The 22,032-nt window shown below is 41.5% G+C and overlaps 1 protein-coding gene across 1 annotated transcript in view; it reads right to left on the bottom strand.

The window, feature by feature from the left end:
• LIPA (lipase A, lysosomal acid type) overlaps positions 1-14,739 on the bottom strand; it is a 40,516-nt gene extending 25,777 nt beyond the window's left edge. The window contains exons 1-3 of the mRNA XM_064269597.1: positions 14,550-14,739; positions 10,406-10,517; positions 3,912-4,029 (exon numbers count right to left, since the gene is read on the bottom strand). Coding sequence (XP_064125667.1) covers positions 3,912-4,029; positions 10,406-10,516 — 229 coding nt within the window. The 5' untranslated portion in view covers position 10,517; positions 14,550-14,739. The remainder of the gene's footprint in view (positions 1-3,911; positions 4,030-10,405; positions 10,518-14,549) is intronic.
• Between the last annotated feature and the right edge of the window lie 7,293 nt (positions 14,740-22,032).

The following is a 22,032-nucleotide window of genomic DNA, read 5'->3' as shown; positions in this document are numbered from 1 at the left end:
AAAACAAAACCACTTCCCTATAAATGATTGATTTTTTAATTCCTTTTGCCCTTGAGGAGCTAGGGCAAAGCAGAGGTACCTCAACAGCTGATAGAAAAGACTACTTAACATTGAGGAAACGCTTGGACGCCATAGCTTGCCACGTGCTTCTTAAACATGCCTTGTGAGCCATCTAGTTAGCAGAAGTTTGACCACAGATAGGCAACTCACTGTCTAAATCACACGGCTCACCTCTGGGTCCAGAAACTCTAAAACTATGTATAAAATGTGTGTGCATGCATGTATCTATTTTATTTTGCTGGGGAGAATTCTGGTCCACTGCCTTTGTCAGGTTGAGAACCCCTGATTCTGAAAAGTGCCCTGACAAAACCAAGCACAGGGCAGAGTGCTGGTGGTTGCTCCAAGGGTTCCAAAAGTGACAAGACATAGCCTCTGCCTTCAAAGAATTGCTGCAGGGAGGGGTGGTAGGAGGGAGAAGTATACAAATGAGTCAACCCCAAGGCAGAATAAGAGAAACAACTCAAGAGGGGTGTTAGCAACCAAGGCATTTGGGAGTTCAGAGGAAGGGTGTGGTTCCTTCTCGCTCAAGTAATGAGGGGGAGACGGCCTGATGTAAGCTGGGCCTGGGAAGGCTAGAAAGAATTGTATTTCAAAAAAGGATAGACAAGTGAGGATGGTGGGCAGGGTGAGCATCATTCCAGAGATGTGTCACCAGCTGAGGTCCCAGGAGAGTTTAGCAAAGAGGAAATGATTCATTTGGATTCAGGAATGCCAGAGAGTAGCCCCTCAATACTTACTCATTTAACAGGCCCAATTTCACCTATACCATTTGTAATTTGGCTATGGCACCCAATGCAGGTGATAAATGTTTCTTAGATAATGGGTAAACACAGCTGGTAACCACTCCTCCAAAATCTGGTGAGAGGGTATTCTTACCCCATTTTACAGATGGGGTCAACAGAGACTTTATAGCCTGTAACTGTAATCAGACATCTGGGGAATCATGATGGTCTTTGCACATATCCGTGGTGAACTTCAAAGGTCTGCTATTGTACGGAATGGGGGAGAATGGTATACGGAACAGCCTGAATGACAGAATATTAAATAAAGATGTGTATCTTCATTCATCAGGCCCCTGAAGCTTGTTGAATGGCAGAATCACATGATTACGTCTGGGCTTGGAGAAGCTTAATCAGGCAAAACCATATAGGATGAATGAGAACAGGGAGGCTGGCAGAGAGAAAAACAGGTGGTAGAGCTTCTAACAGAACACAGGCAGGGGAGTTAGACGGCCCATTCCTCTGTTCATAAAAAGCCTCCAAGTGAGGTTATGAATACTGTCAGAGAAGCCTTCTGCAACAGGACTAAAAAATGTTCATCACATGGCTTTAAATTGGAGTTCCATGTTCAATACGATACAGAAAAATGAGTAATGTTTTCATGCATCTTGTAACTGTCCTGTAAATAGTAGAGATGTACGGCATTTTCGTGTGTGTTAAAAGCATTGATTTCAGAAATTATAGGCAGATTGATTTCTCATACTCCTGTTTCGAAATTCTCTTTTTCTAATATACGGGGCTCCTCAAAAACGGAAATGGCTTAAGCCTCTCTCAGTTCTGAGTTTATTTCAAGAGCCCAGTTAAAGGTTAACAAGAGCCTAAGCTAGGGGGACGGCCTGGGAAAGCAAGGAAGAGAGGGACAGAAGCTGCATGGTCTGAGCAGCAAGGAAAGGACTTCACAAAGCTACTTGGGGATAAGAGTCAAGGATGATTCTGCAGTTTCCAGTTTAGGTCATTAGGAGGCTAACTGCACTATTAATAGAGGGAAAAGTTAGGGAGGGTGTGGGTAGGACAAGAAGATGAGTTCCACATTGGGTTGTGGGTTGTTTTCATTTGTCATTAAATGGGCCAAAGTACCACTACCAGCAACACAATAAAGATCCTCATTCCCAAGCTCTGCCCCAGACCATGGAAACAAGCCATCGAAGAAGCACTAAGGCAGACTTTAGGAAAAATCACAAATTCCTTTAGCTAACTGAGTCACTCATATAAGAAGTTTCCTTCAAAACTCCCCTCCGAGCTTAGCTCATAGCAGGTGTATATGAAATTGGTACACACGGATTACTCTTAAAAAAAAAAAAAAAGGAAGGGAACCAAGACGGTATGCTCACTCTGGCATTAAATGTTTTGCATGTTTTACACAGAAGAAAAACTAGAAGCCCTTATGCAACTCACCACTCATTTTGTAACACGTTATAAGAAGGAACTTAATAGCATGTCTATGTGCAAGAGTTGGAAATTAAATTTCAAGAAGTCCATTGGCTCTCTTAGCCACTTAAGGATTATTAAAAACCCTATCAAAGCTAGAATTTATGTGATAAGAGAAAATAGGTATATCAGATTAAGGAAAAGCAAATCAGAGAGTGATACGGAGCTCACATTAACACAGGTTTTTAAGTTTGCTTTCAAATCGATGGCAGTGGGTTTGGGTTTCAATACTTTGGGAAGAAAATGGGGCAAAAGAAGACCCTTAAAAGGCCCTTATAAAATTTTAACTGAAGAATAAATATTTAGCCAATTACCTTAAATCTCAATTTTCCAAGGAAAGTTTCTAGAAACAAAGTGTTTAAAAATAAGCTACATCTGGAGAGATGACTGAATAAGGATCAGATCTTTACTCTGATACCTCTTTAACAATTTCAAGTAGCCTGTCTAGAAATTGCTGAATCTGCACTGGAAACCAGTTTTGTTTGAATTCCAACATAAGGGAGAAAAAAAAAAAAAAAAATGTATACAGTGAAAACTGTGAGGGCCAGAACTCCGTGGAACTGCCTTGCTTTTCTGGGTCTTGCAAGTTTTCACCTTTGACGGTACAATCACTTTTCTATAGCTTACTATTTAGTGAAAAATATTTCATTTTCCTTCTCTGACAGGCTTCTGCCTTACACAAGTTTTGGCTTTAGCAGGTTTTACTGTGCATGTATGTGTATTTTTTTTTTAAAGTCAAAGCTACAAGAACTTTCATCTATTCCTAGTGAGAGTATTATCAGGACAAGCTCATATAGAAAGCAATTTAACAATATCTATGAAAATCACAAATGATCTGTCCCAAAAATTCTATTGCTGGAAATACACCTTATAAATAAATTTGAACACATCTAAGGTTAAGTACTGAACTATATTTGCGAGAAGGCTGTCCATTAATAGGGCACTTTCTAAATAAACCAAGATATAGCTATATAGTGGAATACTGTGTATCTCTAGAAATCAATGTTAAAGCACTCGATGTATTATATGGAAGGATCTACAAGACAACGTGGAAAAAAATCAAGGAATAAAACAGGGTGCATTATAGGCCACATTTTGTATAAACAGGGAGGGACGGGAAAATAAGAATTTATGTTTGTATTTGCTTTTACATACATAAGGAGATGCTGGAAGGAAATATAAGAAATTGAGGAGACTGAGAATGAGACAGGAGAGAGGTATTTTACTGTGTCTTTTTATTCTCTTTGATTTCTAAACTAAACAAGTACATTACCTATTTATAAAACTGAACATATTTTCAAATAGCAAAAGCTATCTAACTAAATGTTCAAAACATTCCATTAAATAAGATGCTTCCTTGTAACAAAGAAAGCAGAGGTTTTAGCATAACTTCAAACAATCTGACCTTAGAATCTTTAAGCAAAACATGAAATTAGATGACTCTTGTCCTTACTTCTTTAAAGAAAAAGTATTATTATATGCCTTGCATGAAAACAAAACTTATAGTACTTTGGTCTATAAATAATCCCATTTCAATGTCTTCAAGTTAAATGTGAACTTGGTAATGGCCATAAAAGCCAGCTGAATTCCAGGAATGCGGTAATTTTTAAGACCTTTCCTGGCTCCCCACAGAAAACACCATACCTTTATCAGAGTGGTTCTGCCTCCCGTGAGGGATTCGCTGAAGGCAAAGAATGTAGCCATCTTCAGTCTCAACTAGGTGCTCCTCACTAGGGAATCCCCAGTGAGAGATAATTTCACTCTGTGGAAATAAAGAACAGTGGAAATTGTGTGAACAGAATCTGACAAGATCTCCCACATTAACGAGCAAAGGAGAAAACAAAATGTCAATGACATTCTCCAAACTTTAAGAAATCAATCGTGTTACTGAAATTTTAGTCTGCTAAATCTAGTAGACAACACCCATTACAAAGGTAAATCCTCTACTTGTTTTACCCAGATGTTACCCACTGGTGTTTTATCATTCTAGCATGTGTTATACCAACCTAAACCCAACCCAACCCATTGCCGTCAAGTAGATTCTGACTCCTAGAGACCGTAGAGAACACAGCAGAACTGCCTCATAGGGTTTCCACAGAATGGCTAGTGGATTCAAACTGCTGACCTTTTGGTGCAGACTGGGAGATGGAAGGTAAAGTGATAGAAGTGGAGACCACGGGCATTTGGACCACGTCCTCATGCAACTTACTTGTGCCTTCAGGTCCTGCTCAAGCCTGATCCTGTATATTACCTCCATTTTTTTTTTTTTTTTTTTAAATGATGGAGTGCTGCTGTGCACATCCAACTTTATAACTCTGTGGGTCAAACAACACCCAGTTCATGATGGGCAGGTCATGCTGCATAGTGGCTTGGTGTCCCATGGTTAAGTGTTCAGTCTCTACTAAGGCCCAGTAACAAGCCAAAGCTGTTTCTCAAAAGGAGAGTAGTTATCTGCAAAGGACGGTAGAGCTTTGCTCCAAAATCCTAGGGGTCTGCACTGTGGTTCACCAATAGAGGCCTGCCAAAGACTCCAAACAGCATTTCTGTCTGCCACTGACACTTCAAGCACCATTACATCAGCCAGATCATATTGCCCAAGGGGCAGAGCAGGTTGCACGGCAGCCTGAACCTGTTGCAGAGCCTTCTCTTGTTCTGGGCGCCTCCAAAATCAGCAGCTTTTCGAGTCACTTGATAAATAGGCCAAAGTAGCACACCCAAATAAGAGACCCATTGTCTCCAAAATCCAAAGAGGCCCACTAGGTGTTGTACCTCCTTTTTAGTTGTGGGAGGGGCCGGATGCAATAACTTATTCTTCATTTTAGAAGGAATACTGTGACAAGCCCCACACCACTGGACCCCTAGAAATTTCACTGAGGTGGAAGGCGCCCGACTTTTTGTGAGATTAATTTCCCAGCCTCTAGCATGCAAACGTTTTACCAGTAAGTCCAGAGTCACTGACACTTCTTCCTTACTAGTTCCAGCCAGCATAATGTCATCAATGCATCAGAGTAATGGACCAGTGTGACGTTTCCTAAGAGGCAAAGGTAATCAAGGTCCCTGCAGACTAAATTATGACATAGGACTGGAGAGTTGATTTACCACTGAGGTAGGCAACTGAAGGTGTATTGCCAGCCTCGACAGCGAAAGGCAAAGGGCTTCTGGTGGTCCTTTGAGGCAGCAATGGAGAAAAATACATTAGGCTAGATCAATAGCTGCATAGCAGGTGCCAGGAGATGTATTATTTGTTCAGGCAATGAAAGCACATCTGGAACAGCAGCTGGAAGTGGAATCACCATGTGGTTAAGTTTTCAATAATCCACTATAATTCTCCAAGATCCATCTGTTTTTTGCACAGGCCACATAGGCGAGTTGAATGCAGATGTGGTGGGAATCACCACCCCTGTATCCTTCAAGTCCTTGATGGTGGCAATAATGTGTGCAATCTCTCCAGGAATATGGTATTGTTTTTGGTTTAATATTTTCCTAAGTCGGGGCAGTTCTAATGGCTTCCACTTGGCTTTTCCTACCATAATAGCCCTTACTCCACTTGTCAGAGATCCAATGTGGGAGTTCTGCCAATTGCTGAGTATATCTATTCCAATTATGCTTTACTGAACTGGAGAAATCACTACAGGATGGGTTCAGGGACCCACTGGAAATACCATAAGACAGACATGAGCTAAAACTCCATTAATAACCTGACTTCTATACGCTCCACTCTGACTGGTAGGCCACAGTGACATTTTGGGTCTCCTGCAATTAGTGTCAGTTCAGAACCAGTATCCAGTAATTCCCAAAAAGTCTGATTATTTTCTTTTCCCCAGTGAACAGTCACTCTCTAAAAGTTCATAGATCCCTTTGAGGAAGGCTGAGAGAAAGATTAACAGTATAAGTTTTTGGCAGTGTACTGGTGTCCTTCCTCAAGGGGACCCAGTCTCCCCTTCATTCAAGGGGTTGTGAGTCTTTAAACTCGCTCAAGTCTGGGAACTGACTGAGGGGCCATGACCCTCTATTCTGACGATTTGAGTTAGACCGCTGTTTATTTGACCTAGAATTCATCTGCTTGCACAAATCAAGTAAATATTTTGTAGATTTCTTATGACTCAGTAGCCAACGTCATACATCCATACGAGTCAGACTATTCTGATTACTGCTTTGACTGTGCTGTCCATTACAGTAACCATGCCCATTTTGTCTTTGTCAGTTGAGTGCTGCCACTTGGCCCCTACCACCATGGCGTCTAACCAGTCCCATTGTAGTTAAGTGTCTTAATTCAGCTCGGGCAGTTCCCACTGTCAAATCTCATTTACATAAAAGAGCAGTCTTCACGGATGCTGGGACTCCCTTCACATATTTTTCCTCACCATTGTGGTAAAAGGTGTGTCTTCTGGGCACTCCATGTGTGGGTCTGTGGGTCTAACCTGATAAATCCACTCTAGCATGCTAATTTCCCTAAGCCTTTAGATACTTTTTCTACAGTATACTTCAACTTGATTTCGTGTAGGCCACTGCATAATCCATGCTTCAGCAACCCAACCAAAGAAACTATTAGATCCTTTCCTAACTTCGAGCTGAAACGTTGAATAAAGAATATGTGCTTAGTGGGCCCATATCAATAAACTCAGAATGATCTATCTTTATGTTCTTTGCACCATTATCCCACACCCTTAATAGCCATTCCCACACATATTCCCCAGGTTTCTGGTTGTACATATTAGAAAAGTCAAACAGTTCTTTCGGAGTGTAGCATACCTCTTCCTGGGTCACACTTTATACTTCACCTTTTGGGGCTCACTGGGATTTAAGTCTAGTTATAGGTCTAGAAGCCAAAATCAGTTGTGGGGAAATGTTTTGAGAACAATGAGCATCATTTCATAAAGCATCTGTCCCAGGCAATGACTCAGAAAAAGGCTCTTCAGATGCAGCTGTGTTAATCTCATTAGATGGGGTTGAAGGGGCTAATGATTTTACTGGGGACCGTGGTTTAGCAGACAAAAATGAAGTAATCTCTTCAGATGGGAGTGAGAGGGCTGGTTCCGTTGGCAGGAGTCTTTCAATGGAATTTACTGGCTCAGTGTCTCCAGTTTGCTGATTATCTGCCCATACGTCCCCATCCCAAGTTTCAAGATCCCATTTCTTCCCAGTCAATGCCCTCCTTTAACTTCAGACACCTCTCGAGGTTGGCAGTTGAGTTGGCATTGTAATTCAGCCACTTTTATGATAAGACTCTGGGTTTGATTTTTGGCAATATCAGCTCTGTTACTACAATAAGGATTTCTTTCAAGGCACAAATGGAAACTCTGAGGTCATTTCTGTGGCACTTGAGCTTTGACTCTGAAGTCCTGAGCTCATCTTTTTCTTTCACCACTTTGTCTAGCGAAAGTAGGACCACACAGCCAGCTTCCTTATACTTCTTATTATGACAAAATTGTAGAAAGGTATCACACATGCAATCACCCAGAGCCTCACCTTTCACCAATACCTGATCTATTGGTGGTGATATTGTGCATATCTGTATTGCCACCTCACACTGTGGATTAGGAGTAGCCTCTTTACTACTGGGAGCCCTGGTGGCACAGTGGTTTAGAGCCTGGCTGCTAACCAAAAGGTTGGCACTTTGAATCCACCAGCCGTTCCTTGTAAATCCTACAGGGGCAGCTCTACTCTGTCCCACTCGGTCACCATGAGTCAGAATCAATTCAACGGCAACAGGTTTTTTTTTTTTTTTTTTGGTTTTCTTTACTACTGGAGACAAAGTCATCAACATCTTTAAGACTAACCAGACTTGAGAATCAATTTAGAAAACTCATCTTTACAATTCTGTTTGTCTAGAACCACTCTCAATACCAAATGTCTTAGGCTGAGTTCTCTAGAGTAGCAAAACCAGTGAAGCATATAAGTACATACATATAGAAAGATTTATATCAAGGAAATGGCTCAGGTGGTTGTAGAGGCTGGAACACCCCAAGTCAGTGGGTCAGCATAGAGGCTTCTCCAGATTCACATAGCCACAGGGGCTGATGAACCCAAGATCAGCAAGTCAAAGAGCAGGGCTCTTGTTCACAGCTGCAAAGATTGTCCAGTCCCCAAAACAGGAGGTCAGATGAACAGGAGCCAGCTGCAGGATCCAGAATAAGCAAAAGCCCAGGAGCCTTGCCAGAATGTCCACTTATATTCGATGCAGGCCACATAAAAAAAAAAAAAAAACCCAAGGAAAATCCCTTTCAACTGATTGGCTACTCACAGCAGATTCCTTCATGGAGGCGATCACATTATATCAAATCTCATCATGGAAGTGATCACAACATCATACCACTGCCAAACCACTGAGAATCACAGCCCAGCCAAGTTGATACACAACCTTAACCGTCACACTCAGTGACACAATCAGCTACTAACCAGAAGGCTGACAATTTGATTCCTCCCAACAGAGATGCAGAAGAAAGGCCTAATGATCTACTTCCATAAGATTAAAACCAAACCCTTACTGAGTCGATTCCAATGCATGGTGATCCCATGTGTTACAGAGTAGAACTGTTCCATAGGGTTTTCTTGGCTGTAAAACTTTATGGCAGAAGATCTCCAGGACCTTCTTCTGTGGTGCTACTGGGTGGGTCTGTAGGCTGATAGTCGAGCATAAACCATTTGTACCACCTTTGGTTTCCAAAAGATTACAGCCACTGAAAACCCTCTTGAGGCACAGTTCTACTCTGAAACACATGGGGTCACCATGAGTTGAAATCGACTTGACAGCAATGGGTTTGGTATTGGTTTTTTGGTATTGGTAAATAAAGCATAAAAAACATTAATGGGTTTTTATCAGTGGACTGACAAAATTACACTAGAATGTCAAGGTGGAGTTGAAGAAAAAGATGATAAAAATAGTGAATTATGATCAAATTTACTTCTCCATAAGGAAAGATTCCAGGCAATTCTTAATAAATAATTCAGTGGGATATGGATAATTTAAGTATTCAGGAAATTTAAAGAAGTGCTCACTGTCCTCCCTGCCACAAATACTTGAAAGGTTTAATTTTTTAAAAAATTCCTACTGGAAGGAGTAAAAAAAAAAAAAAAAGGGAGGAAGAGGAAGATAAAAGATTTGGGACAAGAAAAATAACTTAACCTTAAGATCCTGATATCGACTCTTCAATTGGTCATGACATCTTCAAAGCTGCTATTTTTAAAATATAATCTGTATTTTCCCACCATGTATGCCAACGTAAGGCGTTTCCAATTTTTATTGTTTACTTAAAATTACTAATTTTGAAATGTCTTAATTAATCAAGATGTTATTTTTGCTTATTTGTTCTAAAGACATTTTTTTCAGATGCTTTGAATTTTGTTTTGACCTGTGTTTCCCTGATAGTCACTATCGACGTTTAATGTGATCTAAAACGAGGACTCGGTACATTCATGCAATGTTTTGACACTTCTTTACTGCTCTTCAAAACAAATTCAGTGCGACTTAAAAATGAAACCAATTAATAAAAATTATTATTTATTTTATTAAGGAGTATATAGTTTTAACAGTAAAATAGGATTTGTGAAATACACATTTAAACCAGTTGCCATCGAGTCAGTTCTAACCCATGGTGACCACATGTGTGTCAGAGTAGAACTGTGCTCTATAGGGTTTTGATGGGTGATTTTTCACAAGCAAATCGCCAGGCCTTTCTTCCTAGGTGCCACATGGTAGACTCCAACCTCCAACCTTTTGGTTAGCTGTCAAAATGTTAACCAGTTGCACCAACCGGGAACTCCTAAAATACACATTACCTGGTAGGAAAAGTCTAGCGAACTCAATCTAAGATTCAGGGAAAGTGAAAAGTATATGGGATAGAAAGACACCAGAGTTTGTGACTTCTTTTGGGACATATAACTGGATTTAAGAAAATAATAATTAACATTGTCACAAAGCCAAAAACCAAATCTATTGCCATCGAGTCGATTCTGACTCATAGTGACCCTAAAGGATAGAGTATAACTGCCTCATAGTTCCCAAGGAGCGCCTGGTGGATTTGAACTGCCAACCTTTGGGTTAGCAGCCATAGCACTTAACCACTATGACACCAGGGTTTCCATATATTGCCATAAACCAGGTACATTTTAAAAACAAGTGACTCTGAGAAACTTACCACATTCATGTTGACTTCAGGGTCCACAGGTGTCCACTTCCCTCTGGGCCCGTCCGAATGCACAGTCCCAAGGGCCAAACAGACCACCAACCCCAAGAGCCGCATTTTCATTCTGTGTAAAACGGTTGGTCTATTGTTAATTGCCCCAGTTTCACTACTCAAAAATATGTTGGCAGATTAATGCTCCCATGAAAAGTTCTGAACATGTTTAGGCCAAGTAAAAGTTAGGTGAAGGGCAAGTATGCAACAAACGACTCTATTATCTAGAAGCAAGAAAATGAATAATTCCTTTTTACTAGGAACCAGCCCTCCCCTCCCCTCGGTTAACATGTGACCTTTGCAACACAACACACCCACTCACTTCCCCACCACAAGGTTAAAAAAAAAAACGAGTTCCCAGAGAAGTAACAGAATTTCAGGAAGACTCAGAAGAAGACACAAGTGAGCAAACGGGAAGATCCACAAAATTCCAGTCTGTTAAGCTCCCACTTCTTCCCCTCTACTTGTGATTTAAACGTTAAAAAAAAAAATAAAAATAAAAAATTGCCATTGAGTCAATTTGAACTTACAGGGACACCGAGTGTGTCAGAGTAGAATTATGCCCCACAGGGTTTTCAATAGCTGATTTTTCAGGAGTAAATTGCCAGGCCTTTCTTTCGAAAGCAACTCTGCGTGGGCCTGGAGATTTGTACCACCCACGGGCTTCAATGTAATCATTAAGTCTGGCCAATATTAGCTCTTGCCTTGTACTGTCTACTCCGTTCTGTTCTTGCCCCCAAATTACACATCAGGATTCAAATATGTCACCCAAGGAAAAAAACAGACATAAAACGGAGCCTGCAAGATAAACTGAGGGAAGAAGAACGTCCGTTTTTTCTTCTGAAACCTCCCAACCATTAACAAAAAACAGTTTCTGGCAGCGATGGTCAGAAACACCAGATTTATCAGTGTAGAAAGGACCTTGGGGGTGAATACCCCAACAACCTCCAGCTAAATGCGAAGTGAGCTGACTTTCCCACAGACACCTAAATGGTTAGAGGCAAAGCTGGCACTAGAGCCCAGGCCTCATACTTACTTACTTACTTTACTTTACTTACTTATTTTAAGTAAATCTACTCACTTAGAAAGATGCATGTATGTATGCCCATAGAAAGACTTGTACAACAATGTTCATGGCAGCTTTGTGTGTAATACCCAAAAATCGAGAAATCCACATGGGTAAATGGATAAAGAAACCCTAGTGTATACATAAAATGGAATACTACTCAGCAATAAAATGGAATGACCACACAACAACATAGATAAATCTCAAAATAATTATGCTGAGTGAAAGAACCAAACAAAAAAAGCATACTGCATGATGCCATTTATATAAAACTATATAAAATGCAACTTATTCTATATTGTCAGAAAGCAAATCAATGAGGAAAGGAGAAGAAGGGAGGAAAAGATTACAAGCCTTTTGGGGGTGATGGGTATGTTCATTATCTTGATTGTGCTGATGTACCCGTAGGTGTATAAGTATGCCCAAACTGACAAAATTATACACTTAAAATATGACTTGCTATTGTATGTCAAAGATCCCAGTTAATGTGCTCAGCTGCTAGCTGAAAGGTTGGAGGTTCGAGTCCACCCAGAGGTAGACTTGAAAGGAAGGCCTGGTGATCTACTCCCGAAAAAATCAGCCACTGAAAATCCTACGGAGCACAGTTCTACTGTGACATACACGGGGTCACGATGAATCCGAGTTAACTAGAAGGCAACTTTTGTTTTTAAATTATATGTTAATTATACCTCAATAACCAAACCGTATCCATCAAGTGGATTCCAAAGCATAGAGACCCTATAGGACACAGCAGAACTGCCCCATTGGGTTACCAAAAAGCGGCTGGTGGATCTGAACTGCCAACCTTTTGGTCAGCAGCCAAACTCTTAACCGCTGTGCCACCAGGGCTCTGTGACTTGTATTTAAACTGATATTCCATGTCTTTAATTAGGTCTGCATGTAAATAAATTGGTTTTCAGATGTTAAAAGTGAATTGACTATAGGTGGAGCACAGGGCACTTCTAGGGCAGTGAAACTATTCTGTATATTACCCATTTGTCAAAATCCATAGGACTGTATAACACAAACCATGAACCCTAATATAAACTACGGACTTTAGTTAATAATAACACGTCAATATTGGTTCATCAATTGTAACAAATGTACTACATGGATGCAAGATGTTATAATAGGAGAAGGACTCCACCTAGCACAAACTGTTTGCACTCAACTGCTAGCCAAAGGTTGAACCCACCCAGTGGCACCTTGGAAGAAAAGGCCTGATGCTCTGCCTTTCATTAAGATTATAGCCAATAAAATCCTATGCAAGAAAACCCCATGGAGCAGTTACACTCTATAACACACAGGGTCACCGTGAGTCAGGATCGGCTCAACGGCAATTAACAACAACAAAAACAGTAACAGAAACAGTGGCCAATGGGTCAGGGGATATTTGGGAACCCTGTACTTTCTGTACAACTTTTCTATAAACCTAAAGCTGCTCTAAAAATTAAATCTATAAAAAAGGGAATTGATTCTCTCCTAAAGTTATTTCTCTGAGCAGTTGTGACCCTCGAACTTCTTGACAGAAGGAATGTGGTCTTGAGTCTGTGTTGGCAGGGAAGCCCACAGCTTTTACTCACAAGTTTTTATTTCTTTATGGTAGTTGGGAAGAGTTGCACAGCCCCAGGTTACCTGTTACCATAAATACCACCTCCCAAAACTTCATTATTATTAGGGAATAAGGAGTAGATTGAAATGGAAAAATTAAAGGTTATGACAATTTAGAATAACATTTGGCAGTAGCTGCTTTCGACGTAGCACCTAGCCTACAGAACTTGGACCAGCTGGCCAGAGGAATTTTCATGAGAGTTAACAGCTGATGTTACTCAAAGGCAAATGGGTCACTGAATTAATTCTCCTCCCAACACAACACTGGCCACATTTCTCAACATATTCCTCAAGCAGGTCTTATAACGCTGATAAGTGAGAAATTCAAAGGAGAAAAAGCTCCCTCCAGGGATGTTCTCTGGTCCTCTTACCCCAGGCTGGGCCTGGTGTCCTTTTCTGGGCTCTCTTAAAAGTACCTTTGGAAACCCTGGTGGTGTAGTGGTTAAGTGCTACCACTGCTAACCAAAAGGTTGGCAGTTTGAATCCACCAGGTGCTCCTTGGAAACTCTATGGGGCAGTTCTACCCTGTCCTATAGGGTCACTATGAGTCAGAATTGACTCCACCGTTTCGGGTTTTAGCACCTTCATCCCAGGTCTTTCTACGTTGTGCCTGTCTGCTCTCATTTTATCCCAGCTCAGGAGGACAGAGGCCGTGTTGATTCAACTTTGTACCTCCAAGACTTAGCTAAGAGCCTACAGACCTTGAAAAATAGGGTAGGGGAGGTCCACCAGTTCGTGGCTGAAGAAAGACACCAAAGCAGCTTACCATTTAGCTTTGTAGTAACAACAACGGTGGCGGCTGCTCCTACTTAAGCTCTTGCTTTGTGCCAGACACCGCAAGCAGCGCTTCTCATTTACTATGTAAATTCCTCCTCCAGCAGTACTGTTAAACCCAATCTTATTTGGAATCTGAGGTTCACCCAAGTTAAGTACCCAAAGCAAAATCTCATCAGGTTAAATAGCTGTATTGCGGGATTTTATTCAGGACTGTTGCCAAAGTAAGCTCTCAGGCACGCCCTTGGCTAATGAGTTAAGACAGGCAAGACAGGCTGGCTGCGGTAGCTAACGAGAGGAGAGGATCAAAAAGGAGGAGAGCTGGGAATCAGAAATCCCAGGTGGCCCCGCAATTCGGGGACCTGGGCAGTTTCGCTGACTGGCGACTGCTAGTACCCAGGAAACCTGAGAGCTCTGTCTTCCTGGGTCCTTGGGAGGTGCCTTGGGCCACCTGCCGCAGAAAAGGCACCAATAGCTACCCCATGCAAGACCCACCCGGCTCCAGGAGCAGAGGGCCCTGCACAGGCTCAGGGTCGCAGGGACTGAGCATCTGGGGACAGCGCGCGGCCTCCCCGCAGAGTCCGTGCAGAGAGGCCGGGCGTGGGCTCCTACGCCGCATCCGCAACTGGTGGCGCGGCCAGGACCTGCACTCACCTGGAGCTGCTGTACGTGGCAGCTGTCCGGGGTCCCTGTGTCCACTCACTGTGGCCGGGGCGCTATGAGTGGATTTGTAGGGACCAGAGGCGGCTCCCCCGGGAGGCGGGTCCCTGGGCTACCCGCGCCGCCCATCACAGCTGCCAACGACCTGGAAGTACCACGAAGACTCCGCCCCCGCCGAGCGCCGCCGGGGCGAGGAGTCAAGGGGCCAGGGTGGAGCATGCGCCCTAAGTCGGCCGAAGAGGGTCTGAGCCAGGCGGTGCCCTCGCCTCCGCCTCCCAGCCGGGCTGGTCTCCGGGTCCACTGCGCCCCCGCTGGGAAGAACGGGAAACTGCACCATTCCCCGGGAGGGCCGCGCTAGCCTAGTCTCTTAGGGGCGGCCTATGTGCCTATGTCTCTGCCCGAGGAGTTCCTGCGCGGCTGGCAGCCCGAGCGCTTGGCACAGAGTATGCGGGCTCTATGAGTGAAAATAATAATGACTCTGTGTATTCCTTCCATCTTCTTTTCATGCTTCCTGCATCGTTTAATATTTTCCCGGTAGAATCCTTCACTACTGCAACTTGAAGTTTTTCTTCAGTTCTTTCAGCTTTAGAAATGCGTTTGGTTTTCTATCTCCACCTCTTTGCGCCTGTCATTATAATACTTTACTTTGTCTTCTCGAGATGCCCTTTGAAATCTTCTGCTCAGTTCTTTTACTTCATTGTTTCTTCCTTTTCCTTTAGCTACTCTATGTCCAAGAGCAAGTTTCAGAATCTCCTCTGACATCCATTTTGGTCTTTTCTTTCTTTTTAATGACCTCTTGCTTTCTTTATGTATGAGGTCCTTGATGTCACTCCACAATTCATCTGGTGTTCAGCCATTAGTATTCAACACATCAAATCTATTCTTGAGATGGCCTCTAAATTCAGGTGGGATATACTCAAGGTCCTACTTTGGCTCTCATCCACTTGTTCTCTTTTTCTTCAGTTTTAACTTGAACTTGCATATGAGCGATTGATGGTCTGTTCCACAGTCGGCCCCTGCCTTGTTCTTACTGATGATTTTGAGCTTTTCCATTGTCTCTTTGCACAGACGGTAGACATTCAACCATTTCAAAGGTAGCATATGATCAGGAACCAATGGTGCTGAAGGAAGAAGGCCAAGCTGCTCTGACGGCACTGGTGAAAAACAACGCTCCAGGAATTGATGGAATATCAATTGAGATGTTTCAACAAATGGATGCAACGCTAGAAGTGTTCACTTGTCTAGGCCAAGAAATTTGGAAGACAGCTACCTGGCCAACCAACTGGAAGGGATCCATATTTATGCCTATTCCCAAGAAAGGTGATCCATCCAAATGTGGAAATTATCGAACAATACCATTAATATCACATGCAAGCAAAATTTTGTTGAAGATCATTCAAAAGCAGCTGTAGCAATATATCAACAGGGAACTGCCAGAAATTCAGGCCGGATTCAGAAGAGGATGTGGAACCAGGGATATCATTGCTGACGTCAGATGGATCCTGGCTGAAAGCAGAGAATGCCAGAAGGATGTTTACCTGTGTTTTATTGACTACACAAAGGCATTTCACCGTGTGGATCCTAACAAATTATGGATAACATTGTGAAGAATGGGAATTCCAGAACACTTTATTGTGCTCACGAGGAACCTCTTCGTAGATCAAGAGGCAGTTGTTTGGACAGAACAAGGGGATCCTGTGGGGTTTAAAGTCAGGAAAGGTGTGTGACAGGGTTGTGTCCTTTCACCATACCTATTCAATCTGTATGCTGAGCAAATAATCCAAGAAGCTGGACTATATGAAGAAGAACAGGGCATAAGAATTGGAGGAAGACTCATTAACAACCTGCATTATGCAGATGACACAACCTCGCTTGCCGAAAGTGAAGAGGACTTGAAGCATTTATTGACAAAGATCAAAGACCACAGCCTTCAGTATGGATTACACCTCAATATAAAGAAAACAAAAATCCTCACAACTGGACCAATAAGCAACATTATGAAAAATGGAGAAAAGTTTGAGTTTCTCAAGGATTTCATTTTACTTGGATCCACAAACAACAGCCATGGAAGCAGCAGTCAAGAAATCAAAAGACCCATTCATTGAACAAATCTGCTGCAAAGGACCTCTTTAAAGTGTTGAAAAGCAAAGATGTCACCTTGAAGACTAAAGTGCACCTGACCCAAGCCATGGTATTTTCAATCGTATCATATGCATGTGGAAGCTGGACAATGAATAAGGAAGACCAAAGAAGAATCAACGCCTTTGAATTGTGGTGTTGGTGAAGAATATTGAATATACCATGGGCTGCCAAAAGAATGAACAAATCTGCCTTGGAAGAAGTACAACCAGAATGCTCCTTAGAAGCAAGGATGGGAAGACTGTGTTTTACATACTTTGGGCATGTTGTCAGGAGGGATCAGTCCCTGGAGAAGGACATCATGCTTGGTAGAGTACAGGGTCAGCAGAAAAGAGGAAAACCTTCAATGAGATGGACTGACACGATGGTTAGAACAATGGGCTCAAACATAACAATGATTGTGAGCACAGCACAGGACGGGGCAGTGTTTCGTTCTGTGGTACGTAGGGCCGCTGAGTCGGAACTGAATCTACAGCACCTAACAACAACAACAACATAAATGAAAATAAATTTTATACTCCATGTAAAGTGCTTAGCATTATGCCTGGCATGAAGTAAGCCTGTAATACATACTATTTTCATTATTATCAAAGATTTGGTAAAAAAAAAAAAAAAAAGGAAGAAATATAATATTAGTATAAAAAGATTATTAATCATTTCATTCAACAAAAATTTTATTGAGCACCTATCTTAGTCATCTAGTGCTGCTATAACAGAAATACCACAACTGGATGGCTTCAGCAAAGAGAAATTTATTTTCTCACAGTCTAGTAGGATCCAAGTCTAAATTCAGGGCCTCAACTCCAGGGGAAGGCTTTCTCTCTCTGTTGGCTCTAGGGGAAAGTCCTTGGCATCGGTCTTTCCCTGGACTAGGAGCTTCTCCACACAAGAACCCCACGTCTAAAGGATGCACTCTGCTCCCGGCACTGCTTTCTTGGTTGTATGAGGTCCCCAACCCTTTGCATGCCTACCCTTCCTTTTATCTCTTGTAAGATAAAAGGTGGTCCAGGCTGCACCCCAGGGAAACTCCCTTTACATTGGATCAGGGATGTGACCTGAGCAAAGGTGTTACATCCCACCCTAATCCTCTTTAGCCACAGACAGAGCTTATGATTTCTAATACATAGGAAGATCACAAAATGGAGGACAAACACACAATACTGCGAATCATGGTCTAACCAAGTTGACACATTTTGGGGGGACACAGTTCAATCCATGACAGCACCTACCATGTGCTCAATTTTATTGAGCACCTATCTTAGTCATCTAGTGCTGCTATAACAGAAATACCACAACTGGATGGCTTCAGCAAAGACGCTGGGGGTATAGGAGCCAACCAAAAAAGGTCCACATATTCCTGGGGCATACATTCTAATGAGAAGAGACACCATGAACAAATAATTATATATAAGTTGGTGGTAAGTGCTGTGAAGAACAATAAAGCAAAGCAACAGCATCAATGAAGAATGTTGCTATATTTAAATTTATGGTGAAGAGAGAAGGACTCACTGATGAAGTGACACATGAGCACAGACAGGAAGTGGTTGAGAGCCATGTGGATACTGAGGAAAGGGCATTCTAGGGTGGGCAATAGCAAATGCAAAGGCCTGAGGCAGGAATATTCCTAGTGTGTTCTAGCAAGAGCAATTAGGCCAGCATGGCTGGAACAGAATGTACAAGATGGAGTGGTAGAAGTTGAAGTCCTAAAGGTACTTGGGTGCCTTAGAATCCTTGTGTAGTTCATGGTAAAGATTCTGCCTTTTCCTCTGACCACACTGAGAAGCCAATGGAGGGTTTTCAGTATGACAACTTGATTTGGCTTGCAGTTTAGGAGGATCATTCTGGCTGCTGGGGTCAAGTATGGAAGCAGGGAGACTAGAAGGCTGCTGCAGTAAACCAAGGAACAGTTAATGATGCCTTGGACCAGGGTGATGATGGCAGCGAAGATGGAGAAAAATAGATCTAGCTCTTACTTACTACCTGAGAATTATATTCCATTCCCACTCATTTTTAGTTTGTTTTGTTTTGTTTTTGAGGGCTAGGCACTCTGCTGGCTGTTGGGAATTCAGACCTAAACAATACCTGGCTCCTACCTCCAGAGTGTAGGGCATGAGGAAGGGAGTTAGGGAACCTGAGCCTCAGAACAGGAAGGCAGAGTTCTCCAGGCAGTATGAAAAAAATTTTTTTTTTTTTAGTGTAGGTGTGGAAAAATCTAGGCTGAACAGATTTTTCAGCCATTAAAACATACACTGTTGTCTCACCCTTCATTGCCAGTAGGTGACAGCAACCCCCCAGGAAGAGTATATCTCTGTTTCTACATTTGGGCCTTAAGAGGAAAGTCCATCCCTACTAGCACTGATACTTAAGGCCTCAGTGTCACAATCTGCCTTTGACCCTGTTTCCCTACCCCACCCCACCCCACCCCATTTCATCGTTTAGGAGTTCTAGCTATTCCATCTCTCAGTGCTCAGCAAATTCCAGTGACTGCCTCGCCTCCCAGAGGAAGGTAAATTAAATGTGTCTTGCTTTGTTTTGTTTCCATTGGAAACTCTGGCAAAAGGTATATTGGCATGCAGTTGAAACCACCAGGTAAAATAGTTTTGGGAAAAACAGTTTGCGATGCCTGAACTTAGCACAGCATATGTCTGAACTTAGCATGGCATACAACAGACCTCTGTGATCTGCTCCTGCCTATGTCTCCTGTCCCATTTTTGGTCACATACTCCCTCAGACCCTAAATTCCACTCGTGTAAAAACTTGCAATTCCCAAGAGCTCATTCTTTTTATGGGTAATGTATTCTACTTGGAATGCCTTCACCACCCCATTCTCTGCCACGAAGCCCCACCCCCGACCTGCCAGAACAGTTATTCATCTTCTAGGATTTGGCTCAAAAAATACCTTGTCCTTGAAACCTACTTCTCCACTTCACATGCCCCTTACCTCACCCCAGATATATTTATTCTGAATCAGTTGATCAAAAACAAATTGTTAAAACAAAGTACTGTTCAAAAACAATATTTCCAGTATTGATTTTTTATGTATTAGTAATACTGTCTTGGAAGAAGTACAGACAGAATGCTCCTTAGAAGCAAGAATGGCGAGACTTCATCTCACATATTTTGGACATGTTATCAGACTCCTGTCCAGAGGCAGGATGAGAAGGTGGGAAGGGACGCAAACAGGTTGAATGGACACAGGGAACCCGGGGTGGAAAGGGGAAGTGTGCTGTCACATTGTGGGGATTGCAACTGATGTCACAAAACAATATGTGTATAAATTTTTGTACGAGAAATTAACTTGAGCTGTAAACTTTCACCTAAAGCACAATAATAATAAAAAAAGAATATTAAGTGAGTTAATACATGGAAAGTGTTTAAACAATGCTTGGCAAATACTAAATACCCAGTTGTTATCTGTTTTTTTAAATTACATAAGTAATATTTCTGTTATCCCATAATAATCCAAGTATTTTAAAGAAAAAATAGAAAATGAGAATAACTAAAACAAACAAAAACCTACCATGATTTCTCATCAGCCAGAAAAAACCTTTGGAAATACTTGCTGTGTATCACATTTGCACACAAATAATTATTTAATTTTTACAACAATTAAAGCATTTTATATATAAAGTTTTGCACCCTCTTTTTTAGGATTATGTGTATGTTTCTAATTTATTTTGACTAGTTAGGTCATCAGATTATTTGAACATATTTCTGAGATTTAAAAACAATTTATGTTCAGCTTTGCTTATGTTGTCCAAAAGCAAGTTTACTGAACATAGAAATTTACAACCATTGATTAAGGTATGGACTCTGATATCATTTTCAAACTCTTATCCCTTTTAAATTTAAAGCAGCTTTGTCCTTTTCTAAGTTAGTTTGATGTTGAACATTTATAATTAATTGGGAAGATAGTTTTTAGGGTGTTATATTAAAACAATAGTTACGAGACTACGTTTCAGAAAATACTGGAGTTCTATCAATTGATAATAAGTGTTCTGCAGGACAAATGGATGCTAGTGGCGTTTTTTATGCTAAAGTTTCCTTTAGAAATACATACTGAATGTAAGAAAAATACCAGATACTTATCATCTGGAGACATTAGTGGTTGTTAAGTGCGAAGTGGGAGCCCTGGGATTGCGGTGGTTAACAGTTCTGCTACTAACGAAAAGCTCAGCAGTTCGAATCCACTGGTTGCTCCTTGGAAACCCTATGGAGAAGTTCTACTCTGTCTCATAAGGTCACTATGAGTCAGAACTGACTCAACAGCAACTGGTTTGGTTTTAGGTGGGAAGTATTTGTTTCCCAGCTCACAAAGTGATACTGACTAATACGCAACCTGAGGCAAAGTACATAACTTTGTTATCCCTCAACTTCTCACCTATAAAAGAGGCGGTGACTAGTACCTCCTCACTCATAACATTATTGGGAAGATTACAAGAGGAATATCCATGTAAAGTGTTCAATTGGACTCATGGAAAACACTCAGTAAATGGTACTGTTTGATTCTCATTAAGATGAGATAATCTCACTTTTAAGAAATGCTGTATTGAAAACCAGTCTGGTAGTTCTTCGTGAATTAATCGCAGAGTTACCATATGACTCAACAATTCTACTCCTATGTATCTATCCAAGAGAAATGAAATGGTATGTCCATATAAAAAATTGTACACAAATGTTTATAGCAGCATTATTCATAATACCAAAAAGTGGAAACAACCCCAATGTCCTTCAACTGAGGCATGGGTAAACAAAATGTGGTATAGCCTTAAAATATGATTTGGGAGCGAAAAGGAATGAAATATTGATACATGCTATATTATGGGTGAACTTTGAAAACATTATGCTAAGTGAAAGAAGCCAGTCACCAAAGGCCATTGCATAATTCCATGTATATGAAATGTCCAGAATAGGCAAATCTATAGTGACAGAAAAGAAATTATTGGTTGCTGGTGGTGCACTGGTTAAGAGGTATGGCTGCTAACCAAAAGGTCAGCAGTTTGAATCTACCAGGTGCTCCTTGGAAACCCTATGTGGCAGTTATACTCTGTCCTATAAGGGTCACTATGAGTTGGAATGACTCGATGGCAACATGTTTGTTTTATTTTTATTTTACTTTATTTTAATTTAGTGGCTGCAGGAAGTGAGTAGAGGGTAGGAAGTGATGGTTGATGGGTATGGAGTTTCTTTTAGGAGTAATGAAGATATTCTAAAATTAGATAAAAGTAGATAGCGGGATAGTTGCACAACACTAGTGAATATCTTAAAAAATTCTGAATTGTACACTTAAAGGGTGAATTTTATGGCTTGTGCATTGTATCTCAAAAAACTGTTTAAA

Source organism: Loxodonta africana, chromosome 16 (genome assembly GCF_030014295.1).
Source record: "Loxodonta africana isolate mLoxAfr1 chromosome 16, mLoxAfr1.hap2, whole genome shotgun sequence".
NCBI lineage: Eukaryota > Metazoa > Chordata > Mammalia > Proboscidea > Elephantidae > Loxodonta > Loxodonta africana.
This window is presented reverse-complemented; position numbering and strand designations above follow the sequence as displayed.